Source organism: Saccoglossus kowalevskii, chromosome 5 (assembly GCF_978046115.1).
Source record: "Saccoglossus kowalevskii chromosome 5, keSacKowa6.1, whole genome shotgun sequence".
NCBI classification, from domain to species: Eukaryota; Metazoa; Hemichordata; class Enteropneusta; family Harrimaniidae; genus Saccoglossus; species Saccoglossus kowalevskii.
The window spans coordinates 30,225,124-30,247,378 of record NC_140645.1 but is presented as its reverse complement, the minus strand read 5'-3'; the positions used below and the strand labels follow the sequence as shown (position 1 = coordinate 30,247,378).

At 34.8% G+C, this 22,255-nt stretch overlaps 3 protein-coding genes across 3 annotated transcripts; 2 read left to right on the top strand and 1 right to left on the bottom strand.

Moving 5' to 3' along the window:
* Positions 1-2,677: 2,677 nt before the first annotated feature.
* LOC146746015 (tetratricopeptide repeat protein 22-like) lies at positions 2,678-5,634 on the bottom strand. Its single transcript, XM_085498895.1, has 2 exons — positions 5,203-5,634; positions 2,678-4,525 (listed from the first exon to the last, which is right to left on the bottom strand). Exons 1-2 carry the CDS (start codon positions 5,611-5,613, stop codon positions 3,383-3,385), a joined length of 1,554 nt encoding a protein of 517 aa, XP_085355021.1. The 5' UTR covers positions 5,614-5,634; the 3' UTR covers positions 2,678-3,382.
* A 640-nt stretch (positions 5,635-6,274) lies between these two features.
* LOC146746014 (cell adhesion molecule CEACAM5-like) lies at positions 6,275-16,599 on the top strand. Its single transcript, XM_085498894.1, has 4 exons — positions 6,275-6,332; positions 11,886-12,215; positions 14,935-15,225; positions 16,268-16,599. Exons 1-4 carry the CDS (start codon positions 6,275-6,277, stop codon positions 16,597-16,599), a joined length of 1,011 nt encoding a protein of 336 aa, XP_085355020.1.
* A 1,869-nt stretch (positions 16,600-18,468) lies between these two features.
* On the top strand, positions 18,469-21,945 carry LOC144341845 (uncharacterized). The gene is made up of 6 exons (XM_085499660.1): positions 18,469-18,690; positions 18,972-19,229; positions 19,519-19,652; positions 21,350-21,436; positions 21,542-21,634; positions 21,744-21,945. The coding sequence occupies exons 1-6, from the start codon at positions 18,570-18,572 to the stop codon at positions 21,762-21,764; spliced, it is 714 nt and encodes a 237-aa protein (XP_085355786.1). The 5' UTR covers positions 18,469-18,569; the 3' UTR covers positions 21,765-21,945.
* Positions 21,946-22,255: the final 310 nt, after the last annotated feature.

The following is a 22,255-nucleotide window of genomic DNA, read 5'->3' as shown; positions in this document are numbered from 1 at the left end:
GGGGGAGCATGTCCCCCTAGTAGCGCGAGGTTGGTGAACAGATCTCACCCCATGCAAAATTTAGTGCCGCCGTCTCTGTACAATCTGGAACACCAGGTGGGAGGAACACATTTGTAAACTATTTCCTACGAGTTTCTTTGTTAGGGCACAGTTTCCGTCGTCGTGTATTTATTATGTTTTGGGGAATAGCCAATTACCCAACAAAGCGTCTTTGAAGTGTTTCAGTTCTTTCTCCTTTTTGCCTTGTGAGTAATCCAAGCATATGGTATACACATTGACGCATCTTCCCTGTATAATGCTGTAATTTCAGGATTTGAGAGTCAACACTTTTTTTAAAAGTTGACTTTTGATCGTCTCCAAGAATAGTTGCAATTCCATTCCAAAATACTATTTTGATGTTAGTAAGGCAATATTGATGACCGATATATTGTACAGGTGTTGTTGAGGTTGACTTTTGACAGACCTTATTCTATACAACTATTCACAAAGGTAGGCATTTATTTACTGAAAATTACTGAAGTCCAGTCAATGAGATGTTGGGTGTCGAGCGCATCTGTGTTATGCTAAATTGAGTGTCAGCAGTTCCTAGCAAAGTAAAAAATATAATGTGGTAAATTGAACTGATTTATTTAGACGTATGCCGGTGAAATTGTTTGTTAAGTTAAATGATGCATAGTAATGACCACTTTCTTTCTCTATATTATAATAATATTATAATAATAGTCAATAGAATTTAAAATAACAAAAGCCCAGGTAATGCAAAAATTAGAACTTATATAATTGGGAAAATGATAATTGAGTTAAATTCAAAAGATTAGCTGTTGATAACGCCTTTGGGTACTTACTTTCAAGAACAAATGGAAAGCTTGCAGGGACGTATAACGCTTCTGAAAGAACAGTTTCATTGGTGCTAGTACTTTTTCCTTGGCTTGCACATAAAATGTCAAATGTCACTCACAGTAAACTTTTTTTTTTCTTCTAGGAATATTCGTGATTGGTGATTGTACGACCCACATCAAACTTTCACTGATTCACTTTCGCGATTTTTACTGACTAACAAATATTTGTTTTTTAAAAATTAAAGCGTTTTATAGTGTGAAAATATGCTGATGGGGAATGTATAAAGAAAGCATTATCTTCCAGCTAGAGATAAAAAATGCAAAGAAATGAAAAGGTGAACAATTAATTTGCATTGCTTGACATGCCCCTCAAAATTCCAAATGGTTACCTGTTTAACATTTTGATATTCACGTGTGAAATTATGTGTGGAAAGTGACCAGTTTTTCGACAAAGGGTTTAGAGAATGCCATCCCTATTAGATACAGGTAAAATCGTTGAACTACAGCTTCTCAAAGTCGTTAAGTCTAAATCACAGGCATCTATACAATATATTTAATAAATTTAATGGTATCCATGTTAAATGTCTGAATATTGACTTGCCAGCAGGTACCATTCAATCAGTGCCATGCCCCAATTTTATATACACGTTTTTATTTAGATGCGTTACCAGGAATATCGCCCTCTAAAGGCCATACCTTAAATACGTTTAATGAGAATATCCAAGTGGTAGGTCACCCATACAGCTTCAATTTTTATACATTATCATCTAGGTCAACTTGGTGCAATAGCTTTGACAATGAATGCAATATATATTTTGTGTATGTCTGTCCACTTAGGGAGTCCGATTTTATATGTGTTAGGCTTATATTTAAGTTAAGTGTCTGGTCATGAACCTTGCTTAGTGTTTTAAATAAAATTGATAGTCCAGGAACAAAAACTTGGAAATTGGATGATTGTGCAACCGGTACTGTATCTAAGGTCTGACTGAATAAAATGGTAGAATGAACCTTCTAGTACATCTCTAGGTAGAATGTGGCTCGAAAGTGTGGTGTCCGTTTTTTTTCCTAGGGGTTATTTAACATAGCGTATGGCATGTCATGGAAACCAGTTGAAATTACAATTATTGCGAATAACTTGGACAATACTATACAGGTCCAACTGTTACGTTGTTGATGTATTTGGGGTTGCCTATGGTCAACCCAATTGGACCACAGTAATAGAACTTAAAGGTCAATCAAAGATCAAAGAACAATGTTCGTGTCAATTGTCTGCTACATGAACAATTAAATTATGAGCTGCGCATGTAATAATTCTTTTCCAGTGAAAACAAATATTATTTGATATTAAGCACGTTCGAGTTATTTCTACATTCGTGTAAATAATAGATTACTCTTCCTAATCGATTCATGTTTTAACCCAGTGCGTTATCATAAAAACAAAGAATGTAGATTTAAATTCTGAAAGTATGTTTTATTAGTTGCTTTATGTGCTGTTTTGTAATGGACAATGTTGTCTTTCATATTGCGATACAATACAAGATATCAATTGGTTGTATTTGCTACCAAGATTTGGATAACGTGGCGAATTTTGTTAAAAAGTCATTTGAAGTGAATGTTGCCTGCTGTCAAAGGGCAAGTAGTGAACTATTTGTTGATTCTATGTACTACCACAGAGTGTGATGTAGTTAAACCGTCAGCATTCCACGTATTCTGTATTTGTTTTTATTTGCTGAATTCCTTTGACTGTCAGATGGTTTAAGTATTTATGTTGCCTATCTAATTAGGTGTTAGAAACCAATAATATATATATATATATATACGGACACCCATAAGATAACAAGATTTCAAATTGGCAAATTTATGTTAATAACCTTCGCTTGCCGGTGCCACTCAGGTGTTTGGCCCGGTCTGCGTGTGTGGGCGAGGCGGTGGCGACACGTTGTGTAGGAAAAATATCACTGAACAGTATTTATTGGGACATATTTTCTACACACAATGGGTTTATAACTAATGTAAAGTCAATTAAGTATATACTACAAATTTTCTGTGAGTATTTCTACAGTAGACTATACGAAACGGTACACAGGCTTAATATTTACTATACGTTTCGTGAAAATAGTTTATCTACGTCTAAAATAATAGAAAATATATCAATGTCCAGACAAAGGGTGGATCAACTCATTTATATCCTCACCGCGAATAAAAGAATTGATTTAATAATTGATTCGATAATAATTAAAAAACACTCCTGTCTTGATGCAATGCACACATGTGCTCTACATGTATCTTGACAATGCTCTGAACACGTCCTCTTACATTTTCGAAATTAAAATTATAATAATTAGCAATTCAAATCACTATTTAATAAAAACTGCGTTTTAAAAATCAAGCCTTAATTTAATTTTCAGGTTCATCTGCCGATTTTTGTATATTCGCCCTGTATCTAACAAAGTTATTAAACATATATTTACACGCTATTCCCTCTATAAAAGTAATTGAAACTCAATGTAACTGCAATTAAATAAACACCCATGTTTATCTGTTTATAGTTCCCACTGGTGCTGACGAAATAGTTCTCGCGAGATTCGGCGGTGCTCATTTGGATAATATGATCGAAGACTGCAAGTTGGTTGCTTATTTTTAATTTGCTGATATACATCTTTGTGGCGTGTCATTACATCACAAATCCGGGTAACCATGGTTTCAGCGGAAGCTTGATCGTTTTCCTGATATAGATTGGCGAAAAGACTTGCGACCAGTAAATGCAAGGTTTCCTCATACTGCTTGCGAAAACGTGCGTCACTTGGGGCGTTCGTAGCCGCAGAAGCAAACAACTCCATTGCCTCGCTGATCTGCTCAATGTCAGACACGATGCGACCAGTATCAGCTAATCTGAATGCGTCAAACTTAAAGTAGGATGGTGTAACTCCAAGTCGTAGCAAAGCTGATGCCAAATCTGCTTCATTTTTAGGACTTGAAATACCCTCCAACGATCTGCGAAGATCGTCTGCTGCCTTCACCAGTAATGCTTTATCTGGTGCATCATATTTATTACGTCTTTGGTAACCACGAGAAAGTTCTGTATACATTGTGCAATAAATTTGCCCACGTGTTGAGTAGGCAAACCAATTGGTCTTAGGATCTGGATTCAAATCCAATGACCTGTCTATTAAACAGAGTGCGTCGCGATGTTGCTTTTCTTGAAAGCTGGTATATCTCGCCGTTCTTGTCAATATCTTGTAATTAAGCCCTCCATATTTTTCGGCAGCTTCAAAACACTTCATCGGGTTTTGAAATTTTGACCACAGATCAGTATCTTCAAGTAACCGTTTGCCTTTTTGAGCCAGCTCTGGCTTTCCGTGATACAAGAACATTCCAATGTGACACCATGCTTGGCCTTTGTGGTAGTCATCGGAATTGTCTGTCGTAACAACGTGCTTTAGTCTCGGAAGAGAATCGTTTAGAAGGTTCCATCGGCGTTGTTTATCATTTTTGGTCCTGCTTAACACGCGGAAACTGTTCTTTGCCATTAGAAACATCCATTTATAACGTTCGTTTTGTAGTGCCTCAATCGTCTCAGATTCTGCCAGTGCAAATGTGTACATCTCGTTTGATTGTTTACATCGTACATGTAAGTTCATTTCCTCTCGGTCGTCAGCATAAGCATCGAAAGCTAAAGCAAATGCCTACATACAAATAAAAATAAAATACTATATTAACATAATCTTTCAGTTCGACCGAGAGCGTGACATCATGCATTCAGATATAATATTTTTGCACTTTTTAACGTATTTCGAGCTCAGAGTTGAGATAACATTGTCACAAATGAGATACGTAATTAAAGCGCGGTGGTCGTCGCGCAGCGCGTGTTCGAATTTCATGTAAATAAACAATGTATTTTACACACGTTGTATACGTTGCTATGAGTCCCATATCGAACAGGACTGCCGCCGTTTAAGCTCTACATTATGTGTATAGAGATGGCCACGTTGCTATTGTAGATTAAAGGGCGGTTGTCGTCGCGCCACGCATCTATGCAATTTGTGTTGATAAGCATTGATTTGCCTATAATCCAATGCCCTTTTCTTATGAAATCACGAGTACGTTTTTTGACTTTAGCGCCACTTGCACTAATTACCGCCGGCGACTCTTTCAATACCTTCAAATCACCAAACAAATTACCCAATTAAAGCTTGGTAAACTCTCAGTTTGTACTGCGCAACAGTCAAAGTCGCCATCTTCGTTTATATGAGACCCATATCTCACGCATGCGTGGCGCGACGACCACCGCCCTTTAAATTGTAAAGAAATCATGCTGTTTTTATGGAAAACACATTTAACCGACCCACCCAGTATTACTTACCTTTTCAGAAATTGATATCACCAGTTGTTCCTTGTCCCCTCCATTCGTGAAAAACTCCTCCAGTATCTCAAGATAGCGTCCAGCTTCGCCATCACGTCCAAGCTCAGTGCAGATATATTCCAAATTTGCTAGAGCGTTTAAATTATTTCCATTCTCATTTAACACGTCTTTGAAGTGTTTCAGCGCTTCCTCCTCCTTGCCCTGTGAGTACACCAGTAATCCAAGCATATGGTACACACAGTGACGCATTGTCCCTGTAACATAGTGATCTAAATGCTTAATTTGGTCCTCAACTCGCGTCGTAAGCTGAGCTTCGCTCGCGTTGAAAAGCTGCAAATGCATGTGAAAATGGCCGCATTCATCTCTCGATTCTGGTAGGGATATTTCTGCTGCATTCGCCATGTTGAACATATGTTGTACGCTGGCACAGTTAGGATATAGTCAACATTTAAATAACGTCTGTCTTTATATACTTCAGCTTTTCAACAACAATGTATACATACAGCTAAATATAGAATTCTATGAAGCCTGGAGTTTATTCGACGCACAATTTCCACGAAATGACTTCACGCTGAACAGACCATGAACAAAAGAATTGGGTCATTATAAACAGTTCAATGAATTGCTCCAAACCACAATAATATGTTTGGGTTAGACTAGTTTAAACTGTCAAATAGCCGCGTATTCTGTAAATAGAATTTCTGACAAGCACAAAAACAAAGCGAAACGGTTCTGCTACTACACAAAATATCAATAAAAATCACGTTATGGTACAGTGTCAATGTCTTTATTTGTGATTAATGTAGATTTAAATGCTGAACTGTGACACATATATTGCGATACTGTCTACATGATAACTGCATTTCACTGTAGGATATGATCTGGGGTGAAAAAGAACAGATGATATTGCATGCGGCTCTACACACTTCACGCTAATAATTTGAAGAATGTGTTCTTCATGAGTTGCCCTTAATATGTAACGTCCAACAGTCAACTGTACATATTAACAAACTGAAGTTTTATGGGGCACTCATATTTCCAGGTAATAGTGACGTATATGTGTTACGACACGATGGAAATTCCCCGAGGATATTCCCCGATATATCTGTACTTGGAAGCATGTATATCCCGTAAGTAAATATATGCTGTCATGAAGGCCCGCCCTATGTTTAGAGAACCGATCGTACTGTTGACGCTGTTCAACATAACAAAGGGAGTTGAATAAATTAATTGCGCGGTACGCCATCTTGCTCAAGTTAGCACCCACTTTCGACGAAACTGCTAAGTTTTGTCACGTTTTAGGAAACAATCAACCAATTTTTCACGATCTAACATTCCACGCGTATCAAATACTTGTATACTTACAAAGTATGATCGAAATGGTCGACATTTTGTCATTAATTCGCTGTTTATCTGTGGCCAAATTCGAAAAAAAAGTTTTATTGAGTTTTTACGGAAACTAATTTTTGACTATCATAACTATTGAAGATGTCATTTTTCAACACTTTTCTCTACGCTAACGATGTATAAATTACACAATTTATTGGCCACAAAATGGGCTAAAATATGATGTCTCATGGACGTTTATGTGAGCCGTTGACGTTGAGTTGCGGCCTTGGGAACAGGAAGACGTTCGTAAAATTTAGTCCATAAAGTTCAACAGGCTTTATCTCCAGAACTATGGGGTACATACAAATTTCGAGACGCATTCTCAAAGATCATCATCTTATAAAGCAACAGCGAAAAGATCAGAAACATAGAAAAAAGGAACACCTAGAAACGGCCAATCCCACAAAAAAACTCTATGTTTAGGAGGTTAACGGGAACGATCGTAACTTAATCCCCTGAGCAAATATCAAGACGAAACATATATGATCATATTCTGCTATATCTCAGCTTTCTGAAAACATATACATTGCCATAACTGCATGCTTAGTAACTGGTGTGGAAAGTCATAATCTCCATTAAACTATAAATTATGTTTCCCCTCTCGCTACCTTAACTTGAGACGAATGACGGACCAGTATAATATGAATTTAAATCATTCTGTCTATAACAGCGATAACTCAGTGTATCCCATTCATAATTGACTGAGATGCAGATTTCACTCTTAATTTTCTGAGTGACTTCTCGCGTAGTTTGAAAATGACACTGTGTTTAAATTCATCAGAATTTTATCGAACTCATTGCACGCGCATTTATTTCATGATTCAAATCAAGATGGCCGAATTGTGGCCATTTTAAGGCCAGAAAAAATGCATGAAAATTAAAAAACATTTATTGTTATTCCAGAATTGACCGGCACTTGTTTGAAAATGGGATACATTGAACACATTGAAATCTTGATGCATGTAATATTATTTTCTTCATTGTTTTGAGAATGTGAACTTTGTCTCTAAACATTAACAGGATTTATTGATTTAAACGAATTCCGTTAAGATGGCATTCAAATGACATCTTTAGGAACCCACAGAAATGTATATTAGGGAATGAACGGCAATGATAACGCCTAGTGTGTGGTATGACTTCTTTTATTACATATAATTTTTATTTTAATCTAAACTATTTTCAACATTTTAGAACATTTAGATTATGTTGTTTTATATTAAATATATAATAGTGTAGCTATTTGTGACAGTTAATAAGTACTAAATGCAGGTTCAAAACTCTTAATATGTTTCAGTTATATTAATGTAATTATTAAAACAAAGTGTATCATAACAAATATTAGTCAATAATTAGATATTTCCATTATGAACCTTTATTGTTTTTATAAATATCTATAGCAAAAGCTAATTTGTTAGAGAACGTAAGTAAGTGCGCCCTCACACATATCTTTCCCATATGCTTCTGTTCGGGTGACGCTATAAAAACTGGTTCAGCCTTAATGAATCAATCATCCATACTGAACACATTGTGGCCATGGTAATGAGTGTCAGATAACAAACAACAAATACACCGTGATTTATGTGTGTATCAATTGTACTAGAGCGTGGGTGTGTGGATGACAGAGTAAAATTAACGACCTTTCTGTTTTCAAAGTGTGTCGGACTGTACATAGAATGCTATTTTCCAAGGTAATTAATATGATCTGTTTACATCATTTAAATATGAATACATTGAATGGGAAAGTTGACCTCAATGATGACCTCAGATAAGCAGGCACAATACCTGAACCTCGCCCTGCCGTATAAGATAGCAAATAGTGACATGATATCCCGTAGTACTTGTATGAACGCTGTGAAGTGGTTTCATGCACAGTCCGTTGTGGAGAGACTGTGTTTCATGTCTGCGTTTGTAACAATCATGGCGACCATATCACATCTAAATTCACTAAATTCAGAATAATTTGTATTATTCACATCGTATGTTTTAAAGATTATTTTGATGAGAGCAATGTTCTTGTAATATTTCATACAAAATTTTAATGATATAAAATTATTACATTAAGGTAATAATAAGTATTAATTGTATATTATGTTTGACTGGAATTAAGAGCTAATAATTTTCTTATTTATAGGTCTCAGAAAAAATATTGCTTATCATAGAATAGATATCAATTCACCTTTTTACTTGTATATGTATTTTCACTGACACTTTAATAATTTGTTGCGTAATGTATCTATATTCAGGATATTTGTGTATTATCCCTGCAGATAGGATTTACTAATTTATATTATAATCACCAGATTTTTGGTTTATTCTGAAATTATAAAGAAAAATTTCATGAAAGTTAATTGTTCTATCATTGTGTCCAACTTATGTCTACGTCATAACTTTGTTGTTATTTAAAACAATTAACAATGCTTTCCTAGACAAAATGAAATAGGTATTATGTCCTAGTCATCAACATTCGCAAACAAAACCGCATATTTATTAAAGGAGAATAGTGTTGACATAAGGCTATACTTAAGCAGTGTACAGCTCCGTGTGCAGCTCGTTTCAGTGTTCTAAAGTGAACGGGAACGCCACGTCGTTATAGCTGCACCCCGGGAGAGCGCACAGGCTGGCGCCGGGTGTGTTTGTAAAGGAAATAATTCTTCGTCATGCTGAAGCTGCTGAAATTAGGTTCATACAACGATGAAAGTCTTCCACGAAAAAATGGAATCAATGCTTATGAAATCCTTCAACTTGTATATTTGTGTGCATACATGCATTCATCTCTATTTGGGGGGGGGGGCTGAAAGATTGCTATGATTGAGTTTGATGATTTATGTTTTAAGATTTATTCGGTATAATAATACAAATGTCCATCCCATCAGCGGTGTGCATACAGTTTTATTGATTCCCATACCATTGTTGACAATGAGCCCTTCGGGTCTTTATGTTAGGATGAACATTTGTATAATGTTATATCTACATTGCGTAGCGATCTATCTGAATCACACGATGTAATATCTACGTGTACTATAATATCATATCATAATAACGTTATATTCACACCACATCATATTATATCCATATCACATAATGCTACATCTACACTACTTAACATAACAACTACATAATGTCATATCGATATCACTCAAATGTTCATCCAATCAGGGGTGGACATTCAGGGGTGGAACACATAAATCGCTATAACAGTCAAAAATACCAACAAAAGAAAACGGATGTCATGAATTGAGGTCAAAGTATGGAAAGTAAATTTTAAGCCAACTGTGTGGCTGCATATAAATGTATATAGACACAAATCAAGCACATGTGACATTGATTATTTCGCTTTGCAGAATCTTTACTTCGTTCATAGGTAATATTTGCGTTGTCTTGTAATGTGTACCACATTCCAGGCTATTTAACAGTTGTTGAGTGGTATGTGTAAGGTGTATACTAAGCTTTATACGAAAATAAAATATACACTAACGCTCGTATGTATGTCGTGATGACATAGTCTACCGTCGAAATATAGAAAAGTGCGAAAATACAACTCTGGTCATAACAATATATCTAGCACCGAAAAATCAAATGTGCGTTCCGTATCAACACTCTTTCCAAACTCAGCACTCATGGGAACATTCGAATTATCCCTAATTCAGGTTAAACTACGTCAGCAACATTAAGGCGTTCCAGGTACACTTTGCCTTGTTTGAAATGAACAAAGAAGCACAAGAGAGAGATGGAAATAGAATCTCGATACAAAAATGTGTTTTGTTGTCATTTATTGCCATGATCCCTCGATATTTCTCTAGAAGCAAGAAAACGATGTATAATAATAAATTTGAATTTTGTACATTAATTCGAAAGCACATTAAACAACAGCGCATTATCCTGGAGTCAATGCATAACACATACGTACGTACTCGACGGGCAAACCATAATTAATTAGGTCATATGATGTGAGGATAGGGAACAAGAAAACGTTTACAGCCGTTACTATAAAACTATTAAATTAACTGTTCAAACGATATTTAAGATGTAAGATAAATATAAACTGTTACATTTCTTTGTTTTCTGATAATAACGACTCTGTTTTGTTTGTATTTTGCTGCCCTTCCGCGACCACGACTAACTAAATAACATTATCGGGTCTACAGGAATATACACGCATATCCCGCTCTCTTCCATTAACACTCTCGCAGAACATGGTATTTACAAAAACGATACATAAATGCGCGTGTCTGTGTAGACATGGAATGTCACACCCAGGCCAAGAATTTGTGTAACCATCTCTACTAACATATGAACTTTTTGACTTAGCGACCATTGGACCAGCATTAAAACCAATCATGCTACCGCCACGAACATTTACCGGAGTTGGACATTAGTATTTGTAATAATGAGAACGTCCCCTGTACTGTTCCTGTCATCAGTGCACCATATGTATCTTCAAACCGACCAATACTGGTTAAATAAATGAATTACATGGTATAAACCGTTGAGTGTAATGTAAAGTAACAGTTAGTCTACCGCTAGCTACATTGCCACTCAGAGATCCACACGACCAACGGAAGGTCATGAACCAGGAAACGTCTTCAAGCATGTTGCATAACTGGTTAAGTGTTGTCCTGTGTATTTCTCTTATTTTAACAGGTATGTGATAGTATCACGTCTTATTTTCACACATACGCTACTATGGGTGATTATATCAATCTAAACAATTATCAATGGTACAAAATACACGTTATTGGAGCGGATTAGTATTATAATAGTACAGTTACATTCCCAGTGGTTTCGTGTATTCGTGACCAAATAGCTTCTGTGCCTCGATAAATGTAATGTCTGTAGCTACGGGTTGTATTCTAAAACCAATATTTTGTAGGTCAAAATAAAAACACACATTAGGGTTGCTTGACTAAACCGTGTCAAACAAATATGTGACTGTGTAGACGTTGGAAGCAAGCGGAGGAGGGTGGTGGTCTTCAGCCCTGTAGTGTTGTGGTTTATTTACTATGTCAATGAGTGATAGCTAATTTATTTCATCATTATTTTATGTAGAAGGAATAGCTTTACTTATAATTGATTATGTACTAAATTACACAACCATCATGCACAAATCTGAGACCAGAACCTTTGATCGCACGTAAAAGAATCGATCTATTATCGCGCTTTGTTTGATGTATTTTTGCCATGTCTACATAAGTTTGATAGACCACCTATATACATTGACATCTACAGGATGTACGCCTAAATATTATGATGGTTTATTCATATTCTTCATTTGAATTCTTCATTATTATCTTCAGCAACTACAGCGGTTACCGTTACTGTTCCTGGTTCACTTGTCACTAGTATTGAGACTACGACAACAGTATTGGAATGTACGTTTATGACAACTGGTAATAATCCACATATTATATGGTATAAAGGAAGTAGTACATTTCCAGATAATCTAGTCATACAAGCACAGAATAATTTAGTCATCTCTGAACCTGGATTCACAAGACATGACATTCAAGACCAAGCTAGTTTAGTTATAACTGATACAAAGATGAGTGATGCTGGAATGTATTGGTGTAAAGTGATAGCAGTACCTGATGGCAGTGACGAAAAATCAATCACACTCATAGTATCCGGTGAGTAAACTAATATCATGCAATCTATGTTAATTTTACATTGATTGTCCTGTAAACATCCGCCTGTTCATTTACACAACAGCAACATAGTGTGAATTGTAGAAAATAGTGTATCATGTTAGATACAGTAATATAATTTGTATGCAGGCTCTTGAGTGATGAATTTTATATAATTTAAAGTAATATAAATTGTGTTGTATTCAGCGTTAGACCACATTCATAGGCTATATTATCAAATCAGTGGTCAGTCTCTTATTCATCATATTGGTGTGTGTGTTACTGTACTGAAAGGCGAGAATCACGCATATTATCAACCCGATATACAGTTATAATGTGCATGGTATATTTTACAAACATAAGGCCACATTTCATTGAGATTCAAGGTATAATGAATGTTGGCCCATTATCATGACAGCAAGTCTACCTCTTGAAAATCAACAATTCCATCACGTGTGATATTCCACCAAAATAAATCAGGTCATTCTACTTACGTGATAGCAAGTCGAATGTAGTTATTTTCCCCTGGGATTAATTAAGTAATTTATGTAGACCAACTTACATTTGTCCCACAGTAACTTTAAACATATCGGTATGAAGCTTCATGACACTTATATTCAGAGTAAGTGCTCGCAGTCCTGTGGGACTCAACTAGTGAAAACAAATCGATGAATATTACTAATACTGAATAATATTGAAAATTAGAAATGTAGTACTGAGCCTTGATATTTGTGTCACATTAACTGGTATAATACACATTCGGTACCCAACATCACGTAGTCGTTCAGAATAGGTTAGGTTGCAACGTCACAACGGATATCGAATATCATTACAACTTCAAAATGTGATGCCAATTTGGCGCCGCAAAATACCCTTGTTTCGCCGTCAAACAACGGTTATCAAATAATGATACAATGTCATACTACCAATAGAGTATAGAAACCCAGCGGAAAATAAACATAGAGGTGGAGCCGACGTTTCTATGTTATATAGAGCCGACAGTTGACCAAAAGCTGTCAGTTTGAAGGTTGTTTAATTTTGAAGGTTACTTATCACATGAAATCAAAACCTACATTTTTGCAATACAATTAATGCACATAATCTACACAAACTGTAACAACGAAGGTAAATTAAGGTCAAACTCCTATGTACTATGGTTGATTATGAGTGAAAATACCTCCCCCCAAGTTTCAAACGTTTTCAGACAATAATAGCCCATATCGATACAACATTATATTGTCAATTACATCTCAAATCATAATTGCGACGCCGTCGTGCAACGTTTGCCCACGGCTGACACAGCAGTGTGGTAGAATGTGTTAGACTTAACCAGACTGGAAACAATATCTGTGATGACCATGAAAACGTTCTTACTGATATATGTACAAGTATAAAAACATTAACTTAATAATCTACGTTGGGATGAGAAATTATTACATTTCTGAATGGCGCATCTGCAAGATCAACACATTGGTATTCGGGGTGTTTGATGGTCATTAACTGATGTTATGTCAAACAGTGAGGCTATTTTTAGACGGTCGGGATGAAGTGGTGATTCTATTGGTAGTCTATAAGATGTCTTCACAAACTTTCCAACATGCAACACATTTTTAGAGTAAGCATTACGCAGTTTGGCGTATTTTCTTGATCCCGGAGCGCACAGTAAATCAATCAGATATATTTGTTAGCTGGAGCTGGATCTCCGTTTACTAAGTGGGTATTAGTATATTTCGTGGCACCAGATAATCAAGCGTGTTATGTCTCAATTGGTGTTGAATTCAGTGCAACATATACATTAACTATACAAGTCGTATCTTTTAAACACTGTTTGTTTTTGAAATACATGTATTGATTTGTAATTGATTTCAGTACGTGTAAATCGTGTGATTATTCTATGATTTTGATAATTTACTATTCTATGTTCAAGAAATAGAATTAACTTGGCATCGGTTCTAATAGTTTATTAAGATAGCTTGGCACAACATTAGTACAAACCATTAAAGCTGCTAAGAATTTTATATAAACAGATTCTAACTATTTATTAATAATTAGGTCACATTGGGATATACCATAGAAGTGAATAGTTCAAAAGAAGTCGGGGATAAGCGATGTTAATTTGGATTATGTTTTAATGAACATTAACATCCAACTCTAAGTGATCTAATACTGTAAACAAGGTGATACAAGTGAGAATAAATAATTGCAAGTTTGAATGCTAAAATCAATTATATTGTAGCTTTCGTGCAAATATTAATCATACATATCGGGACAAGGACAATCTCTAATCAATAGATACATTATTTGTTTAGTAAAGGATGAACACACACTGGTGTTTCTAATATTGCGTTATTTGTATTTCAACTTATTATTCAGATTACATATTTGTCTTGAATATTACCCATGTCAAATAAATGAGTATAATGTATTTCCTGTTTCCCGTATCCCGGTGTCAACCTGGTATGTCCAAAATCCACGTGTATCCGACGAATTCATACCATAGCTGCGGCATGTAACTTTTTGTCAATGACAATAAACATTCATGAGTTGTGCCGTAAATTTAACTAACATGAAATATAATCCGCGCAACGATATAATGTTCATTGACGTTCATGTGTAAGCTAAATCATTCCAAAAGCATTGTAATTTGTGCCGTATACTATTCATTTTGTAATTGCTAGTTCAACAAGGCCAGTGTTGCTTCTTTTTTTTGTATTTCACATAGCTCAAATTGCACCATCTCAGCCTACTATAACTATAATTACTGGCAGTAATCCATCCAATGAAGACAGCAAAATTGTTATGGAATGCAATTCAAATGGTATTCCTATACCAACATGTAGTTGGTTCAGAGATAACCAGTTGCTACCAACACTGGATAGATATCAACTAGGTACGGATAATTGGAAACTAACTATCAAATCAAGTAGCAGAGATGATAACGGTAGAACGTTTACATGTCAAGTGACGAATGTCAAAGGAATTAAAACAGAAGATATTATACTGGATATTAGATGTAAGTAAAGCAACATTAATACCATGGTACAGACTTATATAACAACAACACATTTTCTGTTAAACAAATCCCCAACATTTAAGATGAAAAAAATAGTCTACTGCGTTATGATGATCAGGTAATAAGTCGCGCGAAATGTAGAGAAACTTAACATTGGATAGTTTCATGTTTTAAAGGGTGACTAAAACAAAAACTCTTTCTGATTGCAACATGGAACGTGATTGACAGTACAATGATGACAACATTTAACTGGTAGAGGTGTTATACAATTTACATTATAGTCATTGGGAGAAAAATAAGAATAATAAACTGTATGTATCTCAAATGTTATTTCAATGCGCAGATGCCCCGGGAATTCCAGTCTGCACTTATCAAACTACTGCATCATCATTTTACCAACTCAATGATGAAATGAAAATAAGATGTCAATCAACTGATGGCAATCCATTAGCGACATTACACTGGTATCTTGGCAACAATCTGATACAAGGTTTATCATCGTCTACAAATGATGACACAGTTACACAGGATTACACATGGAATCTAAATAGAAATGATAATGGAGTAACATATATGTGTGAAGCTACTAATGTACAAACTACACCATTAACATGCCAACTTGGACCATTCAATATCTACTGTAAGTATATCGTATATATGGAATCTAAATAGAAATGATAATCAAGTAATGTATACATGTAAAGCTAATAATGTTGTACAAACTACACCATTAACATGTCAACTTGGACCATTCAATGTCTACTGTAAGTATATCTTATATATAGAAATTAAAATAGAAATGATAATCAAGTAATGTATACATGTAAAGCTACCAGTGTTGTACAAACTACACCATTAACATGTCAACATAGAACATTCAATATCTACTGTAAGTATATCTTATATATGGAATGGTAATGAAGTAACGTATAATATGTAAGGTTGTACTGATGTTGTAATGTTGTGGCTCTAAATCATTATGATGATTCTTTTCAACATCGGTAGATGTGCGCAATTATTAAGTCAACATTTTTTTTTACAGTTCCAGCAGAGAGTGTGACATTGTCTGGCATAACCAATCCTGTGACGAAAGGTGAAACTAAAATCCTGACTTGTACCACATCAACCAGTAATCCAGCATCTCAGATATCATGGTTAAAAGATAACAATGTATGGACTGCTAATACATATGAATCTATTACATCTAATGTTACAAGAGATGGAGATTATAATGGTAAAATAAGTGAACAACAGATGACAATATCCATACAAGCAGAACATAACAGTAAATCATATCAATGTCAATCAAGTCATTCAGACTTTACTGGTCACGTGATTTCCAATGTCATTCACCTTACTGTGTATTGTAAGTAATTTTGAAATTTATTACATTTATTGTGAGAAAAACTCACACTTGTTGAAAATGCAGTCATGGTTACGTTAATTGTAAGCACAAATGTGGCCGCATGGTTCCATGGTAAGGTAATGTGTACCGTATTTTGTGAATGTTAACCAAATCTTATTCAACAATTGTTATTTTAGCACAATTTATAGAACATACTTTCAAAATATAATTGTCTTTCTTGAAAGGATAACCAGTATAACATACGGATTAACATTCGCACTCTCCCGTTATTTTGCAATAAAAAAATTGATCATGTGGGCCATTGTGTGACAGGAAATGTTTATTTTATTTAAAACTGGGAAACCTTTAACTTTATTTATAATAATTACTGCGTGTGTTAAAATTGTACATACAACAGTACGACATTTACATATATGCTATGGCCCGCTATGTACGATGCGATCCTGAATTGACTTGAAACTAGTAGTGAAACAGAAAACGCGGCTTGCTATAAATGTAGAACATTTAGCATATAAAACGTCGTAGTTACATTCACCCAGTCATTCCGTTAATTGTTCTTGTTAACCAAGGTGTTTTATTGGAACTAAATTCGTTGTTTATTTACTGTACTAAATATTATATTCAATTATGCAACACTTGTTTAAAAAAAAAGAATGTATATATCATCATGGCGCCGCGGTGCAGAGCACTTACGTGTGTCTTTCACTGTGCAATTTCAATGAATACACTGTCATCTGTTGTAAAATCATCCTACATATATCTTTGTATGACCATGAAGATATTACACGACATTTCATGTGAAATTACGCCATATCAATTTTGATCTTGGTATGTTACTCTTCGTGTTGCGACACCTTATTGACTATAATTCATTCAAAAATTTCTTAAAAATGAAACAATGTAGCTGATATATAGGCTCTATATATTAAGTTTATACATTACCAGGGATTAAATTTAATTATTTGAATACACACTTTTACTAGCAGTTTAGAATTCATTAAATGGTCGAGTCTGCTTTAAAGAAAAAAACAACATAACATTTTTGGGACATTTCCCGAAAAAACAACTTTGGCCTAAATAATTGTCATTGTGTGCTGGAATATGTTAATAATATCATAACTAGATGATACGTTTACTTGATTCTTGATATTCTGTAATTGTGTACAAGATTCTCAGCCTACTTGATTAGAAATGTACAGCAATAAATAATACTGTTTTCCAGATAAACCATTTGTTGTGAATGTATCAAACAATCAGTGGTCGGTTGCCAGTCAAGGAACTGTAGCCGAACTACGATGTGAGATCGAAAGCAACCCACTTTCATCGGTAATATGGTATGGTCCAAATAATCAACCAGTTAATATTGGCAGTAGAGTCAGTATCAAAACAGTGTTACATGGAACCTTACATGAAAGCATATTGACAATACAGGATACAATGCTAATTGACTATGGTAGTTATTCCTGTTTTGCAGAAAACGATATTGGTAACACAACATTTATCATCACGTTCAACGATAAAAGTAAGTATTGTCATTTTGTTATTTTTACACTTGCCATTCTATGCAAATTTAAAAGAACAGTCATTATAACTCAATGATTAATAAATTCATTGCAAATATATTAAAGTTAATATTAAATCTTTTATTCTTACACCATGAATCCATGATGCAAGACACATTAGCTACAGTCTGAGTCTGTTTACATTACTGAATTAAATTTGGATAACAATCTAGATAGCGTGTTTTGTAACTACTGCGTAACATGTTTTTATTATTACCTAATAAATGTACAATTCACACATAGGTATTCCAGATGCACCGACGTCCATTATTCCAATCACACGGTACTATGATAGTCTGTTTGTTGTTATATATCCCGGATACAATGGTGGAGATACGAACACAACTTATTTTATACAATATCGTTCATGGATAAACGAATCTTTCATAGAATTGAACACTGGTAGCTCAGATACAATGAATACCACAACAGAACTATTTAAATTAACACCATCAACACCATATGAATGTAGAGCTTATGCTGCAAACGCAATTGGTATAGGACCATACAGTAAGAGTATTATAATCAGAACATTGGGTAAGTTGAAACCATAAGATAAAATATTGTTAATCAAAAACGTGCTCCAATTATTATTATTAATAATAATACAGTAAAACTATATAAACATTATTTTAAATAGTATTTATGAAATATAAAAACAATATATGAATATTAGTAACTTGCATATTGTTATGATTGTTACTTGGTTTAATTACGAAATTACAAACCTTATATTCACATCAAAGTAATGCAGTTCTGAATAAAGTAATGAATGCAGTTGTTATAATTCAATCTTAACTAACTGTATTTATTTTTAGATGAACCAATCGTCAAACTGGATCATGTTACTGGTAAATTGAGCTGGACACGTCATGAGAACAAGAAATATACATGTGTGAAAATAGAAACACGTGACATAGATGTCACGTGGGACGTTGTTATAAACTGTGTCAAACTAGATGTACTGGAATACAAAGTAAATGATACAACTAGTGATTATAGAATTACATACTGCACTAAAGATGGGAATTGTGAAAGTTATGTATTCAATGCATTAATAATGAGTACAAGCAAAGGTAATATATTATAGCATATTCCAATTTGTTCGACTTGCATACAGCGCACGTTAGTAAATGTTGTAATTCATGTAAGTACAGTGAGTGTGTACCCATTTATGCAAATAGGTCGTTATTATAACTGGATCTGTTTTACTATAATCTGGCTAAGTGAGTCATTAATGACAGGCGTAACTCGAAAAAGAGATAAATCTCAACACAAATATTGAGTACGCATGTTCCGGCTACCGATTCTATAATAAAACAAAACAAAACACTGGATGTAATTATATTAATCATAACATTTCAGGTTGTATCTGCGCCTCATGTAGTGTAGGTATTATTGTTGGTATACTCACAACTTTGCTGATAACTATTTCAACTGCTGTCGTGATTAGTTATGTATTACATATACGTCGATGGAGTCAAGAAAAAACCCAATCAGTGAGTAACAATATAATATGAAATATGAAATAGTTGTTAATACTAAGAAATATGATGTCATAATACTTAAGCAATAACCTCCCCCCCCCCCTGAGGCAGGTATACCACGAGATATTGCACAATTCATGACATATATGCGGCGAGTGCATATATGCAGTGAATTGTGCAATATCAAGTGGTATACCCAAATTCGGCGGGGGATTATTGCTATTATATTATACCAGTATATTGACTATTCGATAAAACTAGTAAAAAGTTTATTTTCATCTACTAAAAGATCATGATTATAACCCTTGAACATGAATATTTATAAGAATAGTATGTAGTTGTACGCTGAATGCATACAAAAATGACATGCGCAACACAGTTCAAATTGAACATAAACTATAATTTTCATTTCGCATGAAAAAGAAACGTATCCACAGTGAATAGGGCAGCGTAAACACAAACAATTAGCATAACAAAAGATGTCCTTTCTGACCTTGTACTGACTGCGTCAACGCCATATGAAATACAGAGTCGAGTACAGTTTGGATCATTAAAACAACGGATTTTCCACGTTTTCATTCCGGTTTTTGAACAATTTGGACTGTAATTTGCCCATCGAAAGTACAGTAGTGAATTAAACTGGTTTTGTGACTCATCATACTACTTGTAACTGGATATTTTACGTTCAGCGGTACTCGGCTAGACCGAAGTTTGAGACGCGGCGGTACGCGGTCCGGTGGTGTATCATGTACGGCGACCGGCACGGCGACCTCAGATCAGTCCCAACATCTGACCTACATACATCTTTGGTATAACCAAAGTTTTGTGACAGTATGCCTGACAAATTTTGTCGTTGTTCTAGAGTAAGTTTGATGGTGTAAGATCGGATTCTCGCATCGTTTTTGTGACACGTCGTCTCAACTCCGGCCGAAAGAAAGACTGTGCACGCCGTCGCTCTAATACAGTGGTTGGTGTACACTCGGCACAAATCTGCAGCTTTCGAAATTACCTTCATCATCTCCTGTAATTTATTTACCCATAGTGGAGAATTACAATACCATATATCGTCGTCGAATTCTGCGTTGTCCCGTGTTCTTTGAAACAGATAGCAATAACCCGGGTGCAATTTCACTGCAATTGCGTCAGCTAGTATTCGAACGCCACCACGGGACGCCGGTTGTTATTGGTGGCATACATTTTTGCCTGTAACTCGTAGTTTGTTTTGCATTTTGTTTGTCTTTCAATCCCTCAATCTCATCTAGTTTGTCACCAGTTGAACTTAAAGATCATGTTTTCTTGGTTTGGGGGTTCGCAATTCATTTCAAAATCACAACATGGAGAACACAGTTGAGGGGCGGTGGTTTAGGTTTGTGTGGCGAACGACAATCACCCAACGACCGACGCTCACAACTTGGATCCCGCCATTAACAAAAGCAATATTACGGTATTATGTTTTTAATTCGGTGTTTTTTCAATATTTTTTTTCCAAAATTCAACCACTATATTTTCCTGAAAACCAAATACTACCGGTTTTATGTATTTCCGTATTAAACCTGTAGTCAATTCATGTTCAAGGGCTACTTGGTTTAGCCGTGCATTATCAGCCAATATACCATTAATTGCATATGCAAATTTTGTTTTGGACCAATCAAATCGATGGATTAACACCATCAATATACTGGTATAATATAATAATATCTATTAAACAGGCTGCCAAAGAAGATCGTGACTATACGGGACTCTCATCCATCGGAATGGAAGAAAAATACCACACCTACGAAATACCAGAAAAAAAGGTGAAGTAACAATCATAAAGAGTTGAACAATTTATTATTACATTATTTTTTACATTCAATTATTGTTATCCTTATATCGTCGTTTATGTACTTATATATTGGCAGGATGTTGACAAAGATGACGGTTATACGTCACTCAGTCATGCTACTAGAGAAAAAGAATCCGAATACGAGATGCCACTACCAAGACTAAATAAGGTATTAGTACATGTATCAGATGCAGTTTTTAGTGAAATGAATTATTCATAATGTGCCATAGTGATGCTATAGCGATCCATGATTGAACTAGCATTTTGTTAATTTACAGAATACTCCTGGAAATGCCTAATGGAAACACATAAACCACTGAAACACCTGAAGCAGATTTTTATATGAATTCATTGTTTTACTAGAGAGACTTGGTCATAATATTTATTGATCAGCCAACAATGTAACTACAGTGATAATAAAATGCTCGTGTTCTGAAATATACTTATAACACTTACAATATATATATATATACATCAATCACAAAAGTATAAAGATATATACTCGCAATCATTATGTAATTCTGCCAATTTATAGGATACATGAAGTAAATAAATGAATGTAAAACTAAATGTTATACAACATTTTATAACACAGATTAATATAAATACAGTTGTGTTTTTATTGTTCGCTTTCGTTTTGAGTTGAATTGTTATTTTTTCAGGTTGATATTCAGAATTTTTTTTTAATTTGTTTGTTTTATTCTAGATATTTTTGTTTTCAAAATCTAAATTTTGTTAAGCTGGGCATATCACTAGTCAAATAAATGTACGTCATAATTCCGTGTTTTAA

Coding starts and splice junctions, on each gene's coding strand:
- LOC146746015 (XM_085498895.1), bottom strand. CDS start 5,613: ATGTTCAACATGGCGAATGCAGCAGAAATATCCCTACCAGAATCGAGA. Junction 4,526..5,202: donor TGATATCAATTTCTGAAAAG/GTAAGTAATACT, acceptor ATTTGTATGTAG/GCATTTGCTTTAGCTTTCGA.
- LOC146746014 (XM_085498894.1), top strand. CDS start 6,275: ATGGAAATTCCCCGAGGATATTCCCCGATATATCTGTACTTGGAAGCA. Junction 12,216..14,934: donor AATCACACTCATAGTATCCG/GTGAGTAAACTA, acceptor TATTTCACATAG/CTCAAATTGCACCATCTCAG. Junction 15,226..16,267: donor TATTATACTGGATATTAGAT/GTAAGTAAAGCA, acceptor TTTTTTTTACAG/TTCCAGCAGAGAGTGTGACA.
- LOC144341845 (XM_085499660.1), top strand. CDS start 18,570: ATGAATACCACAACAGAACTATTTAAATTAACACCATCAACACCATAT. Junction 19,653..21,349: donor GTCAAGAAAAAACCCAATCA/GTGAGTAACAAT, acceptor TCTATTAAACAG/GCTGCCAAAGAAGATCGTGA. Junction 21,437..21,541: donor ACGAAATACCAGAAAAAAAG/GTGAAGTAACAA, acceptor ATATATTGGCAG/GATGTTGACAAAGATGACGG.